Consider the following 24,268-nt stretch of genomic DNA (forward strand, 5'->3'; position numbering starts at 1 on the left):
CAGAGACAGACAGGCAGGAAAACTCTCATCACTCAAAATGCCTCTCCTTCCAAGATGGGCTCCAGGAAGCAGGCAACCGCCACCATCCACGTGGTCAATCTGGTCATGGTAGCTCCTACACCACAGAAGTGCCCACACAGCAATGGCTTCCCTCCACCATACAACAGTCGCTCACTCTATAGAAAAAGCTGGTCAGTGTGTGCTCAGCCATGTGGGTGGGCAAAAGCCAGATGACACTGTAGCTCCACTTCTTTTGTCCTGACCTCAAGTGGCAATTACCTTTTATTCTTACCTTTTGTCGTTAAGGCTGATATGCCTCAACTATCTCACCATCCTCAAAACATCCTCGCCCCACCTTCCTCTTTTTCTCCCTTGTTCTCAATTTTTCTCCTGAGCTCTTGGGGTTGAATTCACATAAGTAAAACGTTCATGATTCCACCCTACCACCTAATCAAAGCAATTCATCAACAGCCTTATAATAGAATTGTAATCATGTATCTCTAGAGAAGAAAGGACAAAACGGTTGCTAAACAGTGTCCTCTGTGTCAGTGAACACACACCGTGAGGTTAAGCTTCCGTGACAGCCGAGTTAGCTGTGAGGATAGAAGGGGAGAGGGGTAGCTTACAGAGTCAAACCCCCTCATTTACATAAGGGACGAGATGGAGGACCCAGGTCTCCTAAGGTGTACTGCACCTGGAGGCAGGAAACCAGCTCTTCACCAAGTGGAGAGAGAGTAAATACAGTCAAGTGTGAGGGTCAAAGTAGAATTTTCCTCTCACCTTCTAAATTCTCCTAGCTGGGAAATAATCACATTAACATGCAGCAGAGTACAGGAGACAATGTCCAAAATGTATTATGGATGTGCACGCAGTGAGGAGGGGTGTGTGTGTGTGTGTCATACGAATATGAGACCCAAAGACACGTTGGGCAGTTGAGCCTTATACACCATTGTAGACAAAGGAGAAGGGAGGCAGCGGTCTGGGGCTTCAAAGGGAAAGCAGGTAATTTACAGGTAGAAGAGAAAGAGCAAGCATGTAGTAAACAAATTCTTTCTGGGCCTCCCAGAAACAATGGAAGCAGAGGGCAGCTGAATAAACAGGCTTTGCTAGATTTCTCCCTGTCTGCCAGGGTAGTTTATATTATGCTGCTAAGGTGATGCCCCCTTCATTTAAGCAGGTTTTTCCTATCTGAATTCCTTTAGGCAGGTAAAGAAAGAGGGTCAGAGGTTCTTTCTGAGTCTTTTGTTTCTTAAAACCAGCTTACAATCAATATCCCAAAAAGGCAGATTTGGGGGTGGCAAAATTTTGATCCCCCTCAAAAACCACACTCTTTGTTCGCCACTGGACACAGAGTAGGGCCCAGCGTTAGTGGACACTGTCAGTGTCCCCACCCCCCATCTGCAAGGTCTCTTTTACTGGTTCTCAGTGCCCTTCCCAGTCTCAGAGTGCTTTTACTCCTGACCTGGGCACCTGGGACTTTCTTTGGAGAGCCAGACTGCAGGGCAGAAAGCCCAGCTCCTTGGCTCGAGCTGGGGCAAAGCCTGAGAAATCATTTACACTCCAGAGCTCTGTCCGTGGCACTCGGCTGGGACCGGTTCTCCTGCAATCGCATGCTGCTACTTCTCCAGTCCCTGTAGTCTCTCTTTCTCCCATTCCCTCTACTGGTTTCCCCTGAGATCACTTCCTTGTAAGAAATCACCTGCATCTGGACCCTCATCTCCAGGCCTGCTTCTGGGGAGCCTGATCTAAGACCCCAGGTAACGAAGGGATTAGACCCTAATACGTACCAGCCTAAAAGAGACGCCAGTGAAAGGTCACTTGTGGCTAACTGAAAGCTGTGAAGGAGGGTGGCAGGAGAAGCTGCATTTAAGTGCCCTGAGGGCTGAAGCCCAGGTTCATTAAAAGAGCCTGCGAATGTTATTGTGTCTCCAGCACCCACAAGAGCATAACCACAGGCACACGGGCCGTTTCTACATCTTCAGGGACGCTCGGTGAGCCCTGAGCCATCCTGCATTACCATTGTGAATGGGCTCATCTTCTGGATAACTGAGGACTTGCCCTGTTAATTGATAAAACATTTTAACACTTAACACCCCTTAGAGTTTACAGCTGCTACTGAACAGGAACGCAGATGCCTCCCTCCTGCCCAATTTTCAGCAGCAGTTTCCGTTTTTAGTTGCTGGCTGACAGGAGCTGCCCACAAGTCTGGCTTTCCATCGTCACTCTACCCCTTGGCCTTGCCCATGCCCACTTCCCAGACATGTGGTGGAACGGAAGCTGGGGGTGGGAGGTGGTGGGTAAATGCGCTGCCTCTCGTCCTTTAGGAGGGCGGCTTGGGAGATGCTCTGGGTGCTTCTCAGGTAGTCCTTATGGAATCAAGCCCCTTTTGTTTACCCACAGCAGCAGCGTCTACAGTACCTCCTTGTGTTGGGTTTTTCCTCCTTCTGTCTCCTGGTCCTGCTTCCTGGGATCACCTCCCAATTAAACTGCATCTGGGTCCTTGCCCCAGGCTCTGCTTTCATGAACACGCAAATGAAGACAGTATTTACATAATGTCCATTTTTTCCAGGCAGCCCGGGGTCATCATTAGCTACCTCAGCTCAACATCGACTTCCAGCTCCGTGCTGGAATAACATGTTGCCCTTAGGAGCTACCCTGCTGCCTTTCACTAAATGGCCCAGGCTGCTCTGCTCTTGAAGTTTGTGTCTCGATGGACTTGTGTCTAACATAAAAGTGAACAGACTGAGTGGAGGAATGTTCCTGTGAGCAAATGCACGCGCTTTCATCTAAGGCACTGGAAATTGATTTTTTGGCTTCTTGGAAAGACATTTTCATTATTTTTTTCTGGCTGAGAGCTCTAATTTGGAGAATGTAGAGGTTGGATAGTGAAATTTTGTCTGAATGACTTCTTATATTTCAATTTAAATACGGGATGTGCTTGTGGGCAAATGCAGCGGGTCTAACAATACCTTTTGCAAAGGCCCTGAGGCTTTTGGCTTGCCGTTTAGTAGGATATGCCAATTTCATAGATTCAATTTTTAAGACTTCAGGAGACATCACAAGTTTGCCAGCTTCATAGACGTCAAAACAATATCGGACACTCAAGAAGGGTGGCTGACACACGGATTTCAGAAGGAAAATAGAGTCGGTCCAGGGATAGAACACAGATCCTTCCATTCAGCCTCCAAGTCTAAGCCAGAGGTCCCTTTTCCTCTCCTAAGAGTCATATGTCCCCCTTTGTGCAGGAGTGGGTGTGTGCCCACGCTGGCTTCAGGGTGACTCGATGGGATTTCTCATGTGGGAGGAATTCTGTTCTGGGCTTGCCTCCCTCCCCTGCAGCTTTCTCATCCTCAGAGGCACAGCGGGCAGACTTCAGGTACAAGTTCAAGAGCAAACTGCAGCAGGTGTGTTGATCGTAACCCACCCGGAAGCCCTGGGAAGGGCAAAGGGGAGAATCAGAAGTCAGTGGAACCATCTCTGAGTGTTTGCTGTGCTGCTGAGAACAGGGTGGGCAAATGCACGTGGGGATTTGTTGTGGGAAGGTAAAGCGAGCCAGAGAGAGGCCTTGGCTCTGGGATCTCCCATGACACCTGGTGAGTGGGAGTTCCTTCTTGGATGGGCTTAGCCCCACATGGCGGTAGTGAGCTCCCGACTGGCGACAGTCTGGAAGTCTAAGCAGAGGAAAGCATATCTCACTGGGGCCTGGGCTCCAATCCAATGCCAGGAAGACCCCAAAGACTGGTACTCTGGGCATGGGGGCCGGAGATAGGAGGGCTAAAGTTTGTGGCTCATGGTGGCTAAAAGGACATCAGGATCAATGAAGTGCTGTCACCAGGGGTTGGTCACTATGTGTGGTTTGAGGGCTGGAGTTCACACAGAGGAGGCTGGTGAGGATGTGGCAGGAGACTGAGTGTGGTGGGCTGCAGAGGGGGTGGGTGGGGTGCTGAGTTGATCATCAGTGACAATATTGATGCTCCTGAGGATGGCACAGCCTCTGTGAGGACATCTGCAAGCAAAGCAGGCCCCCGAGTTGTTGCACAAAGGATGGCAGTGAGATGCTAACAACTCCTCCCACCTAGGGATGCTCTGGGGCCACTGAGGAAGAATGTCATGGACGAGAGCTTAGATGGGGATGCAACAGCCTTTGAGACAAGCTTACCACCTCAGTAACTGTTGGGAGTGACTCCTAAGATATAGCAAGAGAAGAAAACTTATTCCCTCTGAAGAGGTGCTTTAGTTGACCTCCAAGCTGAAATCTTGTGTTTCCCAAATCTATGATTCCCCAAGGTGGAGCTGAAATTTGGTTATGAGAAATGACCTGCTTCTTGATTGAGAGAAATTTGGCAGAAGCACAGAGCTGTCAGGAGTTCTGACCAGCCGGCTCCTGGGAGAGCAGCATTGCATAACGGGACTGGGAGTATCCCAGCTAGTGGAACTATTTCCCCGTGTGTACTTGACTGACCCAGAGAAGGCATAAGGCAGAAGCCTCCCAGTGAGGTTGCTTTCCAAATTCATCATTTCCAATTCAAGGAGTTTCCAGAAAAATTCAGTCCCATTGTCCTGAATGCTCAGGTCAACCAGGTACACTAGGTTGTCCTAAATCCTGAAGGGTGGTATTAAATTATGGCTTCTGCTAGTGGAAGGGCACCGGTGGAATAGTCTCTGAAAGGTTTTCTTGGGGAGGACAGTGATGTCTCTCTCTGACAAGTACACAAAGATCAGCTGATACCCAGGTCCCTTGGGCAGGAAAGAAATATCAGTATTCTTCAATAATAGCTCTCCATCTCTCAAAGTCATAAAACAGTGTCTTCTCCTGATTCATCTGTCATTCTCAAGATTGAGTTTCTGCCTCTGCAGCTGGCAAAGTGGTGTCTGAGCACCTTAAAGACCAGCCAGTCTCAGAGGTGTGTGTGTGGGGGGGGTTGGGGGGATCTCTAGGAATGCCTGAGCATACCTGGCCTTCCAGATGGCCCTGGTACACCTGCTTCAAAGGTCCTGGGCAAAGCTGCACAAATTTCACTTTTTTTTCAAACTTGCAGGAGCATTAGTGCTCCCCACCCAATAATAGGAATATCCTTGACCATGAAATCTCTCTCTATAAAGGCTCACCCCAAAGTCTCTGGGATTTCTGTGAAATCCAGCTTGACAAGGAAAGGCTGTTGCTGGGACAATCCATTCTACAGGATTGGAACCAAAGGAAATAGGCAGGCCAGCCACATGGTTCTGAGAAAAACAAAAAGACCACAGGAGTCGGTGATGCATGAAACTTGTCAGGCAACAGCATCAAGAAAAATGGCTTCCCTGTCTACCATGAGGTGGTCAGGTTTACACTCCACACTCGTACTCCATCCACCGCAGGAGGATGGCATATCCTTCAAGATCGCCCCAACCATGGCTCCTATGAAGACCACACTTTGTAAGAAGCAGCTGCTTATGAGAAGTGGAGACTGGGGATGTTTGGACTGGAGCAGAGACAACCTAAGGGCTGAGGTGATTGACCGAGGGGATGTGAAGGTTATTTCCACTTCTGAAGGGCCGTTGTGTGGACGGGGGTGTCCACTTGGTCAGGTCAGTGGGAATGCCATAGGGAGGCTTGCTCAGACAGTCCTTGCTGCCCAGGGAAGGCTGAGCTGCATCAGGGAGGAGTCAGCTGACCATCACTGGGCAGGACCACTTGGCAGGACCATGATGGCACTCTGCATATCCCTGTAGTCCTGAAGTCTAGCTGCCCCCAGGGATCTGAGAGTTTAGCCTGGCTGGTGCCCACCATCCCCCGGGCCAGGCGAGCATACCTTGGAAGATGTGTATGTAAGGATATTTCCTGAGGAGAATAGCATTTAAATGGGTAGACTGAGTAAAGGAGATCACCCTCACCTACGTGCCTGGGCATCATCCAAGCCACTGGGGGCTCAAGTAGAACAAAAGGGTGGAGGAAGGGTGAGTTTGCTCTGATTGAGCTGAGATGTTCATCTTCTCCTGCCCGCTGGAGCTCCTGGTTCTCAGGCCTCCGAGCTCAGACTGAATTACACCACGGAGCTTCCCGTTCTCAGCTTGACAATGTCAAATCAGGGGACTTCTTGCCTCTGTAATTCTGTGAGCCAATCCCTATAATAAATCTCCCTTTCTATCTCTCTCTATATAAACCCTACTGGTTCTGTGTCTCTGGAGACTCTGACATCTAGTTTTTGTTCCTTCTATTACTTTGGAACAGTGGATCCCTTTGCTGACAGATCTAACACCCTTTTTATAGCAAATAATCCTTAACACCCGTTTCAGTGTCCTGAAGTAAATTTCACAGATAATATAATCATATCTCACAGAGAGTTTTAAAACTGAATGTTCTAACTAAAATAAATTAGAAATGAAAGGTAGTTTGTAATAAAATAATATCCATTTCTCTGTGTAAATGCTTGACTAAGACCTCACCAGAGACTTGGTGAAGTAGTTAGAGGCTTTCACCTACTTAAATGAGTCAAGGATGAATTGAAGAGAAGTTGCTTTGCCTTTGTATTTGACTTTTTGAAATACGGGTTTTAAGCATTGCCAAGGGGGAAAGATTTTCCAAAAATTCTTAACAACTCGATAAAATTCCAAAGAAAACAAAGCACAACCCTCCGAACATGTATATGCTACAGTGCGGTCCTGGAAAGTAAATACGTGTAAATAGCACAGACAGCCAGGCAACTCTGATTTGTACCTAAAGGATGGCTGCGAGGCGGCGATCATTACCACAGTACAGGATACCACCCACCGCAGTGTCTGACAGTTCACTGCCGTGCTGGATTGCCCACCCCGTGCAGGACACTTAGCATCCCGAGGACTAACTAGAAAGCCCCAGTGTGTCCAAACGCCACGAGGTGGTGGTGCCGCAGGGTGGGGAACTTAGCCTGTGCACCCGCCGCTCACTGGGCCCGGGCACCCGATGGACCCGGCTCGTTTCCACATTTGCAGGAGACAGAGCCTGGGCAGCTACGCCCGCCTGCCGGAAAGTGTTTCCCGGGCCACCTAGTCAATGTGCTCCGTTATCTCTTCTCGGCTGTGACTTCCTGAAAGTAAGGCCGGGTGCCACCTGGGCGCCTCTACATTACTCCGGGGGAGGAGAGCTGTTCTTCCAGTGCGCCACAAGAGGGCGCCTCCGTCCTAGACTCGGAACGTTTTGCAGGTTGTGAAACGTTAAAATCAAATTTCTGCAAATGCAAGAGAGATAGAGGCAAGCTGAAAACTGCGTGAGAAAGAATTCATTATTGGTCTTGTACTGTGCTAAATGGTCTAATATTTGGCAGCGCTATCCAGCTTTCCAATATCCACTTTTAGCACTGAACAATTTCTGAAGGGCATTTCCAATCCTCCCAAATAATGCAATTTTGATAATATAATAGGAATTTTAACATCCTCCCGGAAACACCAATGGGAACAGGCAAAACAAATGCGATGGCTAAGCAATTGGCCAGCTCTTGCCTTCCCCAACACCCACCACACTTCTCTAGAAATAATAATAATAATAATAGCAACAATATTTTGAGAACTTACTATATGTCTTTGTTTTGGGTTCTTTACATGAATGCATATAGTTTCTCTTCACCAGTGACACTCTGAGGTGGGTACTATTATGCCTGTGATAAACAGTATGGATGACGCAACTGCCGCAGAGAGCTTGAGTAACTTGGCCACGTTTACATTGCTGGTTAGTGGCAGGGAATCACTGAAGAACGGTGGAACATTCAAGACATTGGGCAAGGAGTCCCACCTGCTTGAAGGAGGTGCTTTGGAATAACTCAGCCATCCTCATGCTGTAAGAAAACAAGGCAGCGTGTACCCACTTGGTTGTTTCCTCAAAAATTACTAAGCACGAGGATGATAAAATAAAATAAAACACCAACAAGAAAACAGCCCAATGAAATATTATTTCTAGTGTTGTGGCTTGTTTTGTTCATGATTTCATCCAGAGCATTATACCCAGTGGGTCTGACAAGACTAGCATTGGCTCCACTGCCCTGAGTCTAGCTACAAACAGTGATAAGACCTAGAACTGGATAAAATTGAGCCCTGAGTTTTTAACCTTGGCTGAGCACTAGAATCTTTGGGGGAGTTTTTTAAAAACCTAATATCTGGGTCTTTCTCAAGCCAATTGAATCAGAATCTCTGGAAGCAGGGCCCAGTCACCTGTTGTTGGTTTTCTTTAACCTTCTCAGGGTTCAATCAGCAATGAGAACCAAACTCCTTTTTACAAAAATGAGGAAACTGACTCCCAGAAAGGAGCCACGATTTACCAAAAAATGAATGTTAAGGAAGGGAGGAGCCATGTGTCCTGGTTTCTAGTCTAGAGCTCATCAAAAGCTCTATGGCTGCACCAGACTGGGACCAGCCCACAGGACACAGGCAGCAGGACATGAGGACCCCTGGAATGCTTGGCTCCCATACAGCTGACTCTTCACCTGCTTGTCACAGTCTGAGCTAGAGGATGCTCAGCGCCATCTGCTTCCTGTCAGCTCCAACCTCAACCTCAAGATCTCAGGGGCCCCCCTCAGTGGTCAGGACTTCCACCACTGCAGACTTGGCCTTGGCCTCCCAGGCCCTGAGGAGAACCGTTTCCTCACTTTCATCAGGCGGTTGAGTCTCTAAATAAAACACTGGATACCCAGTTAAATTTGGATTTCAGATAAACTACAAATAGTTTTTTAGTATAAGTGTGACCCATGCATCATGTGTCCGTTTCTTTGCTAACTCGGGCAATCCTACCCCAAAGAGCACAGTGACGGGTCTTGCCCGGCCCACTTGAAAGGGAGAACAAGAGCTTGCCCAGAATACACAACCCCTGGCTGTCAGCCAGGGCTCTTTCCTCAACACCATTTGGCACAGAGAGAAGTGATTATACTCTAACTTAAAAAAGAGTTATATTTTGGGGAAAATATAATTAAGAAATATCTGCTTGATTATCTTGTTCCTTTATCTCTGGCAGCGGATGCGTGACTATTTGGATCAGGAGCTGTAGCTCATACAGGCATTCATTTGCTGGAGATTTGTGAAGCGCTTTAGGTGCACACTTCAGTCTTTAAGTCCATCTGTGTATGTGATGTTCAGATGCTGAAACCTTTCGTTCTAGTTCCTTAGCCTCCTTGGCCCTCGTGGCAAGTCAGGCAAGAGTCCTCACTGGTTTCCCTGCCTCTTGCTCTCCTCAAACTGCACTCAGCCAGCTGTCTTAGGCACCGGCAGGAGCATAGCCCTCTTCTGTATAATGTTCCTCAACAACTGCCAGGCATCCTTAATCAACATGCAAACTTCTCACTCAGCCCTTCTAGGTCTTACAGAATCTGGCTCCAGCTGGCTTTCCAGCCTTATCTCCTCCCCTCTCTCACCAGTAGCCTGCTCGAGATGCCCACTGCCCTGACCTCACCGCTTGCCTGTCTCCATCCCATGGCTCTCACTCTCTCACACATATCTCCAGTGCCCTCCCTCCACTGCCTATTGCCCCCTTAAGGCTTGGGATCAAATACAGTCTTTCCTGAAGTTTGTGCTAGCCCAAGCCTCCACCTCCCCTGAACCTCACAGGGCTTTCCCAGCACCAAACCCATCATGTTTATGTTTTCATCCTATGCACCCTTGTCGGATCTCTCCCACCAGAGCTTGAGCTCCAGAAGGGCTTGCTATAAACCTGATTCACTTCTCCCTCCCCCACCCCAGCATTTCTCCCAGGCCAGTCCACGCTGCAGGCAGGGGAACAAGGTAGGAGGCTGCAGGATGGCTCAGTGCAGGGAGACAAAGTGTCTCCCTGGGCTGGGACTGGGAAAGGAGAAATGGAGAGAAGGATACTCAGACGCATTCATTGACTAGTTAGCCATGAGGGTTAATGGGGGAGGAGAGATTGAAGAACACTCCTAGCTCCTGGGCTTGGCAATTTGCTGGATGGGAATCCATGAGGAGTTGGGGACAGAGTTTGGTTTAGAGGCATTTGTGGCTGTGATGATAGAACACAGTGCTGCTGAGCAGGCAGGTAATCTCAGCATGGAGCCAAAAAGACCTGAGCCCGAGATAGAAATTTGGGATCAACAGCATATAGGAGGCATCCAATTCCAAGAGCATGCACGAGATTGCCCAAGGAGGCCAATGACAGCCAACCCTGAGAAGACCAGCATGGAAGAGAGCGCTGGGGAAGACTGAAAAAAATGGCTGAGGTTGGATAAGAGGGCAGTGTCCTGAAAACCAAGGGAGAAGAGTTTCAGTGAGTGACTGCCCCACAGAGTCAGATGCTGTGAGAAAGCTAGGAACTGAAACATGCCCCTCCCAGCCCACCCAGCTCACTATCGTCCCCTCCCTCCTTAGCGATTTTCTTTCAACTTAGGGAGCAGCCATCTTGTGTGCTGAACAGGCAAAGCCACAGCTCCCCCTCTGGGGGCTTCATGTGAAAGCCAAATAGCAGGTGTTTACCTTCCCAAGGCACCTTTCATCTTCTGTTCTCCTGGACACAGCCCTGGAGGTGGACGCTCACAACGTGAGTTCCCCACATACCAAGGTCATACCCCTACTCTAATCTTTCTGGCCACCTCTGCTTCTATCACCTCCTGTATCAATTAAAATCAAATATCCTGGGAGAGAAATAGAAATAGACATTTGACTTTTGAACTGGGTATCAAAAGAGAGTAGCTTCCATTCAGTAGAATAATACCTCAGGGTTGGAACTTCAGGGTGGGCATGAGAGTGGGGTGGGTATTAAATAATAATAATAATAATAATAATAATAATAATAAAACACCAGGGGAGCAGTGTTGTTTTATTCTCCAGACCATGATGCAACTTTATTATGGGTGCTTTGAAAAGCTTAAGGAAGGCTTTGTTAGACCTCAGACTCCGAGAGGAGGTAATGAAGGACAAGGGGGAGCAGACTCTGAGTGGTGGACCTGGCCACTTCCACCTTGGATTTGTACCTCCATCCTTTGCATCTGAAAAACTAGCTTCAGCCTCTGCTGTGCCCCCACTTCTTGCTTGGTCAGGCCACAGAGGCCATCTGCCCAGGCTCCTGACTCCGTATGCCCTGCACCCTAGGGCTCCCCTGCCCCAGCCTCGATAGACACAGTGACCTTCACATAGCCGCAGCTGGACTTCAATTCCCACTCCTGGGTGGCATTATACATCAGTCCCTGGGAGCCCTGCCTAGGAGACAGCTGGACTTTCAACCAGCGACACTGGGCCTTGTCACACGAAAGCACCACGGTGCCTTCGGGGTTGCTGTAGGTGCACCAGCTCCGGGCTGCCCTCTCCTCTGCAGCCAGATCCCAACTGTTTCCTGGTTCCCTCTCCTCCAGCCCCGGGCCCTGGAAACCCAAGAGATCCCGGGTGACGGGGCATACCAGCTGCTCTTCCTTCAAGGCAGGCACCACCTGGCCCTTCAGGTAGGCAGGGCCCGCACAGTAGGTCTGAATGTTAAAGAGCCGGTCGTTGTACTCGTGCAGCCAGTTGAAGAGATAGGCCAGGTGGCAGTCACACTGCCAGGGGTTGCCGTGCAGGGCGAGGTTGAACAGGTTGTAGTTGTTGTCAAAGATGCCCGCTGGAAGTGTGGTCAGGAGGTTCCTGGAGAGACTGAGCAGCTCAAGCTTGGACAGGTTCTGGAAGATGTCTGGGTGCAGGGCTGTCAGGTTGTTGCTGCCCAGGTAGAGCTTGGTCAATTCATTGAGGTCCCTGAAGATGCCAGCTGGGAGATGGGTGATGGCATTGTGTGAGAGCGTAAGGGAACCGAGGTTGGACAAATTGGCAAAGGCTCCCTCAGAGACAGTCTCTAGCTGGTTGTGGGACAGGGACAGGCTGATCAGGCCTTTGGTGTGGGCAAAGAGGTCAGTGGGCAGCATCTGCAGTGCATTCCCCTGCAAGTTCAAGAGGGTCAAGTTGCCCAGGGAGGAGAAGACAGAAGGCGGCAAGTGTGCAATGGCGTTGCGCTGCAGCCACAGTTTCTCCAGGCAGAAGAGCTGCGAGAACACTTCTGGGGGCAGCTCGGAAATGGAGTTGCCATCCAGGAAGAGCTCCTGCAGGCTTCCCAGTTTGGCAAACACAAGTTGGGGCAGGCTGGAGAGTGCGTTATTGCTCAGCCTCAGGGTCTGCAGGCTGCCAAGGGGGTCAAACAGCTCCTCGGGCAGCTGGGCCAGAAGGTTCTGAGCAAGGTTGAGGGTCTTCAGGTGTTTCAGAGGCTGGAAGAGCCTCCCAGGCAGGGTCTGGAGCTGGTTGCCCTGTAGCTCGAGGGACTCCAGGGCATCCATGTGGTGGAACAGGCCCTCACGTAGAGCCTTCAGCATGTTGAAGTTGAGTGTGAACTTGCTCAGCAAGGTCAGATTGGAGAAGATGTTGGCACTGAGGTTGGAAAAGGCACTGCCAGTGATCTCCAGGTCCTGGAGCCTGGGCAGCCCCCCAAAGGCATCTGGCTCCAAGTGGCAGAGCTGGGTGTTGAGGAAGACCACCTTGGTCAGGTTGGGGCTTCCCCCGAAGGCCCTGGCTCCCACCACGGTGAAAGAGGTCTCTATGAAGACAATGTCCGTGGCATGCGGTGGGATGTCCAGCGGGATGGTGGCTAGCTCCTCGACGGAGCAGAACACCTCCTGGGCGAAGCAGTCACACCCCGCAGGGCAGGGCTGGGTGAGCCTGGTCAGGAGCAGGAGGCAGGCCCAGTGCAGCCAGGCTCCGGGAAGCATCTCTTAGATCCGAGTGGGAGGAGCTCAGCAGTGGTGCCTCTATCGAGGGCTGTGCGGTTCAGTGACCAGCGCACTAGACGGGGAGCCAGAAGATGGGGATTAGCTCTGTCAGAGAAGCCACCTGTTTGGACAGCAGTATACATTTTTAAGGGTTATTTTCATACTATCTCATGGCAGCCTTGCAAGGTCGGTGGAACTAGGGTTCTGACAGCAAGTGCGACACATGGCTTGTCCACAGCCACCCTGCCGGTTTGTGGCAGGACCAAGACCCAGGTCTCCTGGACTTCTTGTGTTCTTTCCAGATTGGAGAAAAAAGGCATGAAGGAGGCAGAAAGGCACAGAAGAGTGATATAAAAGGAGACTATGCAAAACTAAAAAAAAAAAAACAAACAAAAAAAAACATAAAGAAAAGAAAAAAAACAAATGAAAAAAATAAAAATAATAAAACAAAAGGAGACTATGTGGCTTGAGGAATCAAGATAATATGTAAAATATGAGCAGATTATTTTTGAGTTGGAAATTTTTAAGCTGTAACTTCCTGAGTTTCCAAATCTCAGCACATTCCTAATGATGAAGAAATCTTGCCATCTGCTCTTTGCATGGCCACTGAGGGTGAGAGCAGCTGCAGTGGCAAGACGGGCTCTTATTTTCAAACAAGTAGTCAGGTTCCTCAATGCTGCTACCAAAATGCTCTCCTGCCTGCAGCACCCCAGCCCTCACCACCACGGAGGCCATGGAACTTTTCAACACTGTGTGGACAAGAAGGTTCCAGATGCAGCTATTCCACAGACCAGAAGGTTTTTTGTTTTGGGGGTTTTGTTTTAAATAAGGGAAGGGGGCCAGGTTTTTAATTTACTAAATTTTTTTTTTAATGCCAGTGTGCACCCACAGGTCACAAGTTGGTGATGCAGCTTACAAGCGTGTTGTGTTTATTGCTCAGTCCTTTTATGTATGAACCATTAGCCAACATGTAAAATTTGAGAAATGTCACATTAAAAGTCCAGATTTCAGGGCCGGCCAAGTCGCTCAGTTGGTTAAGAGTTAGCTTAAAAGTGCGAGCTTGAGCAACAGGGCCGGCAGTTCAATTCCCACATGGACCAGTGACGCTGCACCCGAGCTGAGCTGCTGCTGAACTGCCAACAGGTGGCAGGATGGCTCAGCTGGTGAGAGCACATGCTCCTAACAACAAGACTGTCTGTTTGATGGTGGGCTATGCCTGCCCACAACTAAAACTGAGCTCAGCACCTTGAGCTGAGCTGCCACCCATATAACTCACTGGATAGAGCGTGTGCTCTTAACAACAAGGCTGCTGGTTCGACTCCCGCATGGGATGGTGGCTATGCCCACCTGCAACTAAGATTGTAACACAGCACCTTGAGCTTAGAGGCCACAAGCTGCCGACGGGCAGCCAGATAGTGACTGGCACCCTCCACAACTAAGACTGAAGAACAACAACTTGGCTGGTACCCCTCCCCAATTCCCCAACACTGTTCCCCTCCCCCAATTCCCCAATTGAAAAAAAAAAAAGTCCAGATTTCAGGATGACTTAGGGGCAGTGGGCTCACATTCCCACATGACAAGACCAGCTGGGACTTAGCTGCCCCATTAGGGGATGTGCACCTCCCAAATCACTACTGTCCCCACCCATGTCATTATTGTAGTAGTTCAGGTTCCATAAATTCAAATCCCAGCTCTATCACATCCTACTTATGTGACCTTGAGCATATTACTTAATCTGTCTATGCTTCAATTTCCTTATCTGTAAAATGGAGATAATAATAGTGCTTATTGTGTTAGAGTAATTGAGGGTTAAATAAGTAAGTATAGGTAAAGGTTTTAGATCACTGTCTGACATAGAGTGAGCAATTAATAAACTATGTTAATTATTATTAAAAGTCGCAAGCCACCATCATGACAGAAAAAGTTATTTGAACACCAAAAATGTAGGAAAAACAAAATGCCCTTTAAATAGAATATATTTGGCTTTACAAAAGGAAAGAAAGAAGGTGATATCAGCCAAACGAGTAGCTCCTCCCCCACTCCCCCCACTGAACAACTTTTAAATCTCCTCTTCCCTAGTTTCTTAGCCCCTGGCTTTGATTACTCTTCTAATCAGCTTCTGAAACCTAGATTAAAGATTGCCCTAGGCTGAATCACAGAATATCTCTCACCCACCCCTGGCTAGATAACTACTTAAAACCTGTGACTTCCCAACATTCCCCAAGCCATTCTGGACCTAACTCTTGGATAATCTCATCCCAGAGACTAAATAGATTTTAACATTTCCCCAGGCCAGTATACTTGTTGATGGTAAACATTAAAGCCTAATATTCTTTCCAAACCCATAGCCACCCTACATCAATAGCTTTGAGCTCTGCTCTTTAAGAAATTTATTAATTAAAATCTACTTTTCCTCATTTAGGGGTCTTGGGGATACAGAGGGCACCCCAGCAAGATTGCCAGTCGCAACCAAAGAAGCCAACATGGTCTTTCAGGCTGATCTCGAGACCCCTTCCTCTCATCTGAGATCAGACAGGGTGAGAGTTCCGTGAATCCCCCAAATAGGCAGGGACAGCTCTACACCCCTGCCCAGCAAGAAGCAGATACAGAAGAAAAGACTTCCTGTCCCTCAACTTCCCATAGAGATTTTATGGGGACCACATCTCACAAGGGAAAACAAGGCAGGCAGTTAGAGGCAGGCATTGGGTCTCTGTATTCCTGCATGTCCCACAGAATGCACTGCCCAGTGACCTCCCCTCTCCACCCAAAATTTCTCTTTTCTTCTAATAAACTCCTTTTCTAAAGAGATGAGATCAATCAGGTGGTCCCATACCCAAAGAGGAACAGCGCATTCTAGAGGAAGAAGGGATAACAACTCCTAGTCCTGGCCAGTCAACACCTTTTGAGCATTTTGAGCCTTGCCTCTGCTTGGGGCCACTCCAAACTCTTTGGAGTGTACTTTTTCTCCTAATGATGACTCCCTGGCCCTGGCCCTGGCCCCTTTGGGCCTTTTGAGCTTCCTTTGCTCAGCCCACTCCAGACTCTTTGGAGTGTACTTTCTCTTCAAAGAATGGCCCTTGAGCCATTCTCTATTGCTCGGGCTGCTTCTGTTTCTTTGAAATGTATTTTTTCTTTAAATAAACTCCTTTTCTGCAACTTTACCTCTCTGGTCTGTGTCTCCATTCTTCAGTTCCATGAGATCATGACACGGCGCAAGAAATATCCTACATCAAAGGGAGAGAGAGGGAAGGAGGGAGGGAGAAAAAGAGGGAGGGAGGAAGGGAGGAAAAAACCCTCTTGCAACACAATCCTAATTTTTCTCAATTTACCTGGCCTCAGTAAGAACTCACAATTGGCTCCCTGTGGGGAGATCTTGGCCCCTAGCTGCCTCCTCCATTGCAAAATTCAACTTCAACTTCCAGTTAAAGTTCTCCATATGTGAAAGTCTCCAGCAAACCTGGTGCTTACAAGAGCCCCAGTATCTTTCTCTCATTCAGACACTCAATAGCTCTCAGTTTTTCCAGGATTTTTTTCCTGCCTAATCAATAGAGAAGCGTCAATTTCTCCCAGAGGCAGTGCATACCATCCTTGAGGCTCCTTGGATGCACACATAGATGTTGAGGAAGCCACAGGAGGTGGGTTTTACACCACCATCGTGAGGAAGGACTCTAGCTGTAACTGTGCCTACCTGCCACTCAGGACACAACAGGGAAAGGAACAAGCCTCAGCCAAATGTGTGCCTCCTGCTTCCACAACCCCTAGACCAGTAGATAGAGTTTAGCATTAGCCTGAGACCTTATTCTCTTAGGATTGTGTACATGGAATACAGATAAGAAGCAGAGGACCCTAGCTGAAGAAGGATGAGGTCACGATTGTCCCATCACACCTGCCATCTGGGCTGCCCCTAGGGATCCTGACAGATGCCTTCCCTGACCCCAGGAATGAGGCACCTGGGAGTATGTTTCTCCATCTTAGCACCTAGCGCGGTTCTCCGACATGAAGGGCTGTCACGGTAGTCCCTTTCATGAGAAGATGGGTGTGCTCACCCCTCTACATGCAGCATCCAGCACAGCGTGGACTTACAGTGGGTTCGGTGAGTGTTTGTTGAACTGAACCCTCCACAGCTGGGATAAGCAGCCTGGGAAGCAGAGGTGTCCGTCCCTGGAATTGTTCAAGGCTGGATGAATGACCATCAGCCAGGCCATGAGTGTGGCCCCAAATCCTCGCCCACCGCGTGTAATAGGGGAGCAGTTTCTCTCTTTAGCATGCCTTAATGTTATCATGTGCCTGGCACTTTCCTTGCTAACGCCTTTGATCCTTGGTTTTCACAGGCAGTTTCCAAAAAAGAACCCCACAAGAATGGACATGAGGGCTCCAGGAACCACCTGGCCAGCCTCCCTATAGAGAGGGTGTCCATTGTGGGACGTGAGTTTGAACCCAGATCTCCTGGTTTTCCCCCATCGCTCCTGCCAGGAAAGCTGGGACCACAGCAGGACATGCATGTGAGAGGAAAACTAAAGCCTGGTGGAGAGAACGTGTTGCACCTAAGAAGGCATTCCCTCTTCTCCGGCCTGTGCCGCTAATTTATAATTCATTGTGATTTGCAAATATTGGGTTGTTGGAAAAGTCATGACACAGTTTTGAAACAAAAAAAATAGAAAAAATACGTCATGACTTTTCCAACAACCCAATATATGCTTTAGAATTTTCCAACAAAGGAAGTAACTTAAGATTCAAGATTTAAATAAAAACTGTGGCATCAGTCACACAGAAAATCAAGTGAGGCAAATTAGCTTCGGCTGGGGCAGCAGCAGGCGAGGGAGGTGAAGGGGAACCCTTCTGATGTGGGGGGCAGAGCTGAGGGGACTGCTCCCACCTGCCAGTTTCCAAAGCTCCTGTACATACATCTTGATACTCAGAGCAAATCTAGACAAAGCCAGAAAAGGGAAACCGGGGGGTCCTAGAGCCACAGCAACTGGTCCAAGGGCACACAGCTAAAGTGAGGGGCCAGGATCAGTCCTGATGGCCTGACCTCTAAGTGAGGTGCTTACTGTGACACCCCAAGGCTTCTGTGCCACAGCAGTGAAATGGGGGAGGGGGCAGGCCCGCTCCTCACATTTGCAAGCCCCAGGGTGAACATACATAACGGACCTCACCTACTAGCTGTCCCCTTGTCTATCCACCTGACGCCAGCACTATGAGTAGAGACCCCACATGCCTAAGGGCCTACTCTTCTGTGACATGGTCAGTCTACGGAAGAGGGGCCTAGGGAGGGAAAACACACAGGCCCTGGGTCTTGGGTACTTGAAGCATTGTTTGAAATGGGGCACAGCCTCTGGTGGGCATGTCCCTTTGATCTTGCAAAATTTTCACCCCTTAGAGTGTCATGGTGGGAGGGGGAGGGCAGAGCAGAGCGTCTAAAGTTTAAGGCAAGACCCCTCTTGCCCCAATCTACTGGGATGGGAGGAAGCGGGGAGTGGTCTCCCCAGGGATGGGATGGAACACTGATAATATCCAAATGATCCACTCCCAGTCTGACTCATTCTCATGTCACTCTAGAATAGCTAAGAGTTTGTGCTCTGGAATCAGACAGTTTGGGTTCAAATCTTGTCTCCGTCCCTTATTAGCTGTGTGGCCTTGGCTGAATTAGCCAACCTCTCTGTGCTTCAATTTCCTCATCTTCAAAACAACGAGATTCAATACTGCCTTCCTCATGGGGTTGGTCTGAGGACTGAATGAGAAAATGCATGGAAAGCTTCAAACCCAGGGCCTGGCACAATGTATATTCAGCAACATTAGAGATCCTGATTATTCTCCATTCAGGCTAGCCCCAGCTTTGTTCTGAAGGAGTCCTAGAGGTTGGCCATGGAGTAACTGATGAGATCATTCAACCACCCCATTTATGGACCAGGGATGTTTATGACTCTCAGCAGCACTTTTTCTGGCTCTTTCCTCCCAGCCAAGAGAAACATGTAATTGTTTTGTCCTTGGTTTAGAGGAGCGCAGGTTCTGATGGCTCTGGCCCGGATGCCCTGGCCTTGGGTCCCTTCCGCAATCTGCCCTCAGGAGCTGTCACTGGGGGCCTTGGAGATGAGAAGTGTCCCCTGCCTAGGCACTGTGGAGGCTGCACCAGAGGGGACAGTGGGGCAGTGGCCAGAAGATCCCTGCTTTTCATCTCCCCATCTTAAAAACCACTTATGCATTTATGCAGAGATCAGAAATACCCACAAAAATGTTCCATGCTCTCAGCAAGCCAAGGAAGCCTGGCTCTGTGTGTGTGTGTGTGTGTGTGTGTGTGTGTGTTGGTGTGGGAGGGTTACTGGTTGCAAATGGACTCTATCCGTTTTCAAATTGCCTTTGGGTTGGTACATTTCTGTGTGTGCTCCAAGCCCGCCTGTCATCCACCACAGAGCTAACCCTCACTCCTTCCAGAGGGTAATGGCTGCCTCATCCAGGTCACCAGGGAAGACCTGCTGCTCCCTGGACCTCAGTTGCCTTCCTTCTCCACCCAGGAAAACAAGCCCAGTGGCTGAGGCAGTCAGACCTGGAATGGGCTCCTGACTCTGTCCCTCCCTGGCCAGCCAGCCCTCCCCAGCCTGCTGCCCAGTGTGTCCAAGGCAGTGAAATAACCCCTCAGAGCCCCCGTTTCTGCATTTATAAATTGAGAACAATCGTGATAAAAATAGTACTACCTAAATTACGGCATTGTTAAGGTTGTTGTGGCAATTAAATGAAAAAACTGGCATTGGGTCTGTGATGTGTGTATAATAAGCAATACATATTTGGTGTTCATCCTGGTTCCTGGCACAGAGCTCCAAAGACCCTTGGAATTTCCTGAGTGGTAAGAGAGGAGCATCTTGTATTGTTCATAATAGGCCCCTTTCAATCCACACCCAAGTGTATGTGAATGAAGTAACTCTTGATGAGCTCCTCTATAGCTTCGGATTATACACAAAATGTTTGTTGTCTCTAAACAGTTGAATTGTGGCTGATTTAAATTTTTTCCTTTTGCTTAATCATATATTTTCTACATTTTAAAAATAATAGTTACCACTTTTGTAATAAGGTCGAAAGTTATAAAAATTGAGATAATTGTGTAAAACACACAGCACAGTTCCAGGCACATAATAGGAGCTTCCCTTGATTTTTTTTTTCTTTCCTTGCAAATTACATTGCAAAGGCTCAAGGGAACTTGTCTAGCAGTTGTGGTAGCGTTCTTGAAGAGAAGATAGCTATCATTCTGAAACATGGGGAGGTTGTAAACTGGGCACTGTCCGGGCCGGCCAAGTGGCTCAGTTGGTTAGAGCATAAGCTCTGAGCAACAGGGTCCCCGGTTTGATTCCCACATGGGCCAGTGAGCTGCACCTGAGCTGAGCTGCACCTGAGCTGAGCTGCACCTGAGCTGAGCTGCCGCTGAGCTGCCAACAGGTAGCAGGATGGCTCAGCTGGTTAGAGCGTGCGCTCTTAACAAGGTTGCCGGTTTGACTCCCACATGGGACGTTGGGCTGAGCCCCCCACCCCCGCAACTAAGATTGAACACAGCACCTTGAGCTGAGCAGCTGCGAGCTGCCAACGGACGGCCAAATGGCGACTGGACTTGGAGCTGAGCTAGCTGCGCCCTCCACAGCTAAGATTGAAGAAAGTTGTTCCCCTTCCCCAATTCCCCAATAAAATAAAATAATAATAATAAATAAAAACTGGGCACTGTCCTTTCTTCAAATGCTCTCTGCAGGGCCCCAGCTCTAGCCCTTGCTTACACAGCCCCTCCCACTTTAGGATGCCTGTACCTACCTTTCCCTGTTGCTACCTGTCCCCATTCTACCTACCCCCCAGGCCATCACTTGTCACTTCTCCAGGAAGCCTTCCTTGACTGCACCTCCTTTAGATTCTGCAGGTCACTCATGTGCTCTGTTGACCACTTGGGTCATTCTGCTCTAGTCGTTTGCACCACCTGACTGTGAGCCCTGCAGTCTCTTCTACCTGGCCGTGCACCCCAGCATCTGGCTTGGGGCTGAGCACAGAGAAGGTGCCCAGGCCCTGTGTGCTGATTTGAACAGAATGTGTTCATGGTTCCGGTGACCCTGACTCTCAGGTCTTACTCTGCATCCTGCTCAGTAGAGATCATATTTTGATACAATACCTACTCGCTGTGTGGGCTTGGGCAGGTCACTCCACCTCCCTAATCCTCCATTTCCCCATCCATAATTACAACCCCATCCCATAGGGCTAAAATTAGTACTCAGTTGGATGATAAATATATTAAATTAGATAGCAAATATAAAGCACTTAACACAGTGCCTGGCAAATAGTAAATGTTCAATAAAAGGTAGCTGCATGCACATTTTATTCCTAGAGTGACTAGGGATAAAATTTATCATCTAAACTGGAACTCTTCTGGAAATAAAAAGAGAGCTATTGATAATCATGCCAGGATAACATGCACAAATTAGGGTGGAACCAGACAAACCTGGACAATGGTCACCCTGCTTATGTCCACCATTCATTATGGGCTCCCTGAGTACAGGAACCAGGTCATCTTTACCTTGGAATCCCCCCTACCTCAACCTGCCTTCTGCCTCTCAGCCCAGCAGTACCCTGGCAGAATACCTCAGGGGATTCCCCTCCCAAGGCATGGGACACAGAAACTGCAGCCTGCCTGGTGTTTAGGACATGTTCTGAAGCCTGCCAGAAATGACCAGCACCTCTCCTGTCCCCGGCCAAGAGAGATTCCTCCCACATCCCCACAGACCCAAGAGTCCTAGAGTGGCCTCGGGAGACCTACCGCTGCCCTGGTTCTTCCTCAGGAGTAGAAGGGTGTCTGGTGTGGTCTGTGGTCAGTGCGGACCCAGCAGCCTGGCACTGATCAAAGTTCCAGGAAGTAGTTCCTCCCCTCACGTGGCCTGAGTGTTCCCGGAATGTCACCGGGTCACAGGACAGGAGGGAATCTGGGGCAAGGCCTCTGGAGATTACAAAACAATCCTGAACTGCTCCCATAGACAGATCCCAAATAGGGCCAAAATCCAGTTAAGGTCATAGGATTGGCAACTTTAGGACCCCCGGGGCACCCAACAGGCCATAGAAAGTTCGTAGTAGGCCACTCCAGGAGTGAGGACTGGGACCAGGGGTCCACGTTCACACCCTTCCTTGCAAAAGGCCAGGCTGGTTCCAGGGAGCCTGGCCTCAGAAAGAGACGCAGCCACAAGCACCTGCTTGGCTCTCAACGCCAGGAGTAATTCTAAGAGGGTTGTGGGTTTGTTGTTTTATTTTGTTTGTTTGTTTGACAAACTAACTTTCTAAACCCTTTATGAGTTAAAAGGGAGAAAGACTTGGCTCAATATGTAGAGGAACACTTTCATCCCAGGGTTATCCAAGGATGAAAGGAGTTGCTTTGGCTGATGGTGATTTTCCTGTCTCTGGAGGTGTTTGTCCAGGGGCTGAAGAACGAGGTGAAGAGCATGTGTGCATGTGTGTGTGTGTGTGTGTGTGTGTGTGAATGTGTATAGGTTTTCAGGGGTGTAGGGTGAAGGGATGACCTAGATAAGCAATCGGAGATCACTTTCAGTGCCTGGAGCCTAAATACTTTCATGGTTTTTAAACTCATTGCATGGTATTAATATTTACGTCACTCTTTTTCAAGCCTGAACTGATGTTTCTTTTGCATGTGAGCAGATTTCATCAGTCAAATTGCAAAGGTCTGAAAGACTATAGGAAGGAAGCATCTTTCAATGGAGACATATTACAAATTCACAGGCAGGGAGTTAGGAGCATGTAAGAGGGGAGAAAGTCTGTGAACATATGCCCTCAGTAACACCCAGACTGGCAGGATGGTTGGTGGGTGGAGGCCTGCCTCTGAAAAAGAACCAGGATATGGGGAACAGGTTCTTAAGGCAGCAACACTCACCTTCAGAAAGAGAGCTTGTCTGTCAATGTCATGGTGAAAAGAGAAATTTGTCTTTCCACAGATCTGGATTTGAACCCTGGCTCTTCAACTAATTAGCCAATCCTTACACCAGTTATTTAATCTCTCCAAATATCTTCATTCACATCTGTGGAATAGGTGTGGCAGAGAGCCTGGGGAGGTGTGTGTGTGTGTGTGTGTGTGTGTGTGTGTGTGTGTGTGTGAGGAGAGAGAGAGAGAGAGAGACAGAGAGAGACAGAGAGAGAGAGAGAGAGGGAGAGAGAGATTAAACTGCAGATATGTGCAGCTGGAAGGGCATGTATGCATGAGTGGAGGAAGATTTGCATTAAGAGCTCCAGAGAAGGGCCGGCCAAGTGGAGCAGTTGGTTAAGAGCGCAAGATCTGAACAACAGGGTCACCGGTTTGATTCCCACATGGGCCAGTGAGCTGCGCTCGAGCTGAGCTGCCGCTGAGCTGCCAACAGGTGACAGGATGGCTCAGCTGGTGATAGCACGTGCTCCTAACAACAAGGTTGCCAGTTCCACTCCTGCACTACACCCATCTGCAACTAAGATTGAACAAAGCACCTTGAGCTGAATGGCCACGAGCTGCCTACAGGCAGCCAGATGGTGACTGGTCTTGGAACTGAGCTAGCTGCGCCCTCCACAATTAAGATTGAAGGACAACAACTTAGCTGTTCCCTTTCCCCAATTCCCCAACACTGTTGCCCTTCCACAATTCCCCAATAAAATCTAAAAAATACAACAACAACAACAAAATTCCAGAGAAGAGAGATCCAAGATGGTGGAGTAGATAAACAGTATGCCTGCGTCCTTCCATGAACACATTAAAGTGACAACTAAATTATAGAACAATCAACCTGAAGAACCATCTGAAGTCTAGCCAAACAGAAGTCCTATAACTAAAAATATAAAGAAGACACGACGTCAGACTGGTAGGAGGAGTGGAGTTGCAAAATGGGCCCCAGACCTCCCAGTGGCAGTTGAGACTCAGGAGGAATGTCTCGGACACAGAGGTTCCCCTTGGAGGAGTGAGGAACCCCAGCCCCCACACCAAGCTCCCTAGCTCAGAGTACTAGTGCCCAGAAGAGGAGCCCTCACAACAACTGTCTGTGAAAAACAGTGGGATTCCAACTGTTTGGGTAGAACAGAAGGGTGCGAGAAACCCAGACGTCCTCTTAAATGACCCACACACAGACTCACTCACAGTCACTCACCTTGAGCTCCAGCGAAGGAACAGTGACTCAGGGAACCTTGAAGACATACCGGGACAAACAGGTGTATGGCTTCAGAGGGAGGACTGGAGGGCAGTTAGCGTTTTTCTGGTGAAGGCTCCTTCTCCTGTGCGGCCGGGCAGGCGGCTGCCATCTTTAACATCTTGAGCCTGCCCCCTACGCTTACAGCAAAATCTGTATCTGATTGGTCTGATGAGCTCTGCTGCTCTGCCCTGCTGACTCAGCTGGGACTCTACTCACTTCAACTCAAACCCAGCCAGAGGCACTTTCTCCTCAAGCAGCCAGCCCTTCCCATATTACACTGTCTTGGAAAACTATCAGAGTCCATGGGCCGCTGGTGGTTGGCAACTGGCCTCACTGTGCTCTGAGACTTTTGCTGAGCCTCCCCAGGCTCAGCATTAGCACCAAACCATAGTCTACATTAACCCATTGACCACAACT

The 24,268-nt window shown here is 49.0% G+C and overlaps 1 protein-coding gene across 2 annotated transcripts; it reads right to left on the minus strand.

Moving 5' to 3' along the window:
• Window positions 1–10,763: 10,763 nt before the first annotated feature.
• CPN2 (carboxypeptidase N subunit 2) lies at window positions 10,764–21,550 on the minus strand. Of its 2 annotated transcripts, none has more exons than XM_019650614.1 (2): window positions 21,457–21,550; window positions 10,764–12,747 (listed from the first exon to the last, which is right to left on the minus strand). In XM_019650614.1, the coding sequence occupies exon 2, from the start codon at window positions 12,672–12,674 to the stop codon at window positions 11,037–11,039; it is 1,638 nt and encodes a 545-aa protein (XP_019506159.1). In that variant the 5' UTR covers window positions 12,675–12,747; window positions 21,457–21,550; the 3' UTR covers window positions 10,764–11,036. The 2 variants fall into 2 exon arrangements, with proteins under 2 accessions (XP_019506159.1, XP_019506152.1); XM_019650607.1 differs by having other exon boundaries at window positions 10,764–12,795.
• Between the last annotated feature and the right edge of the window lie 2,718 nt (window positions 21,551–24,268).

Source organism: Hipposideros armiger, unplaced genomic scaffold, assembly GCF_001890085.2.
Source record: "Hipposideros armiger isolate ML-2016 unplaced genomic scaffold, ASM189008v1 scaffold_8, whole genome shotgun sequence".
Lineage (NCBI taxonomy): Eukaryota > Metazoa > Chordata > Mammalia > Chiroptera > Hipposideridae > Hipposideros > Hipposideros armiger.

Coding starts and splice junctions, on each gene's coding strand:
- CPN2 (XM_019650614.1), bottom strand. CDS start 12,674: ATGCTTCCCGGAGCCTGGCTGCACTGGGCCTGCCTCCTGCTCCTGACC.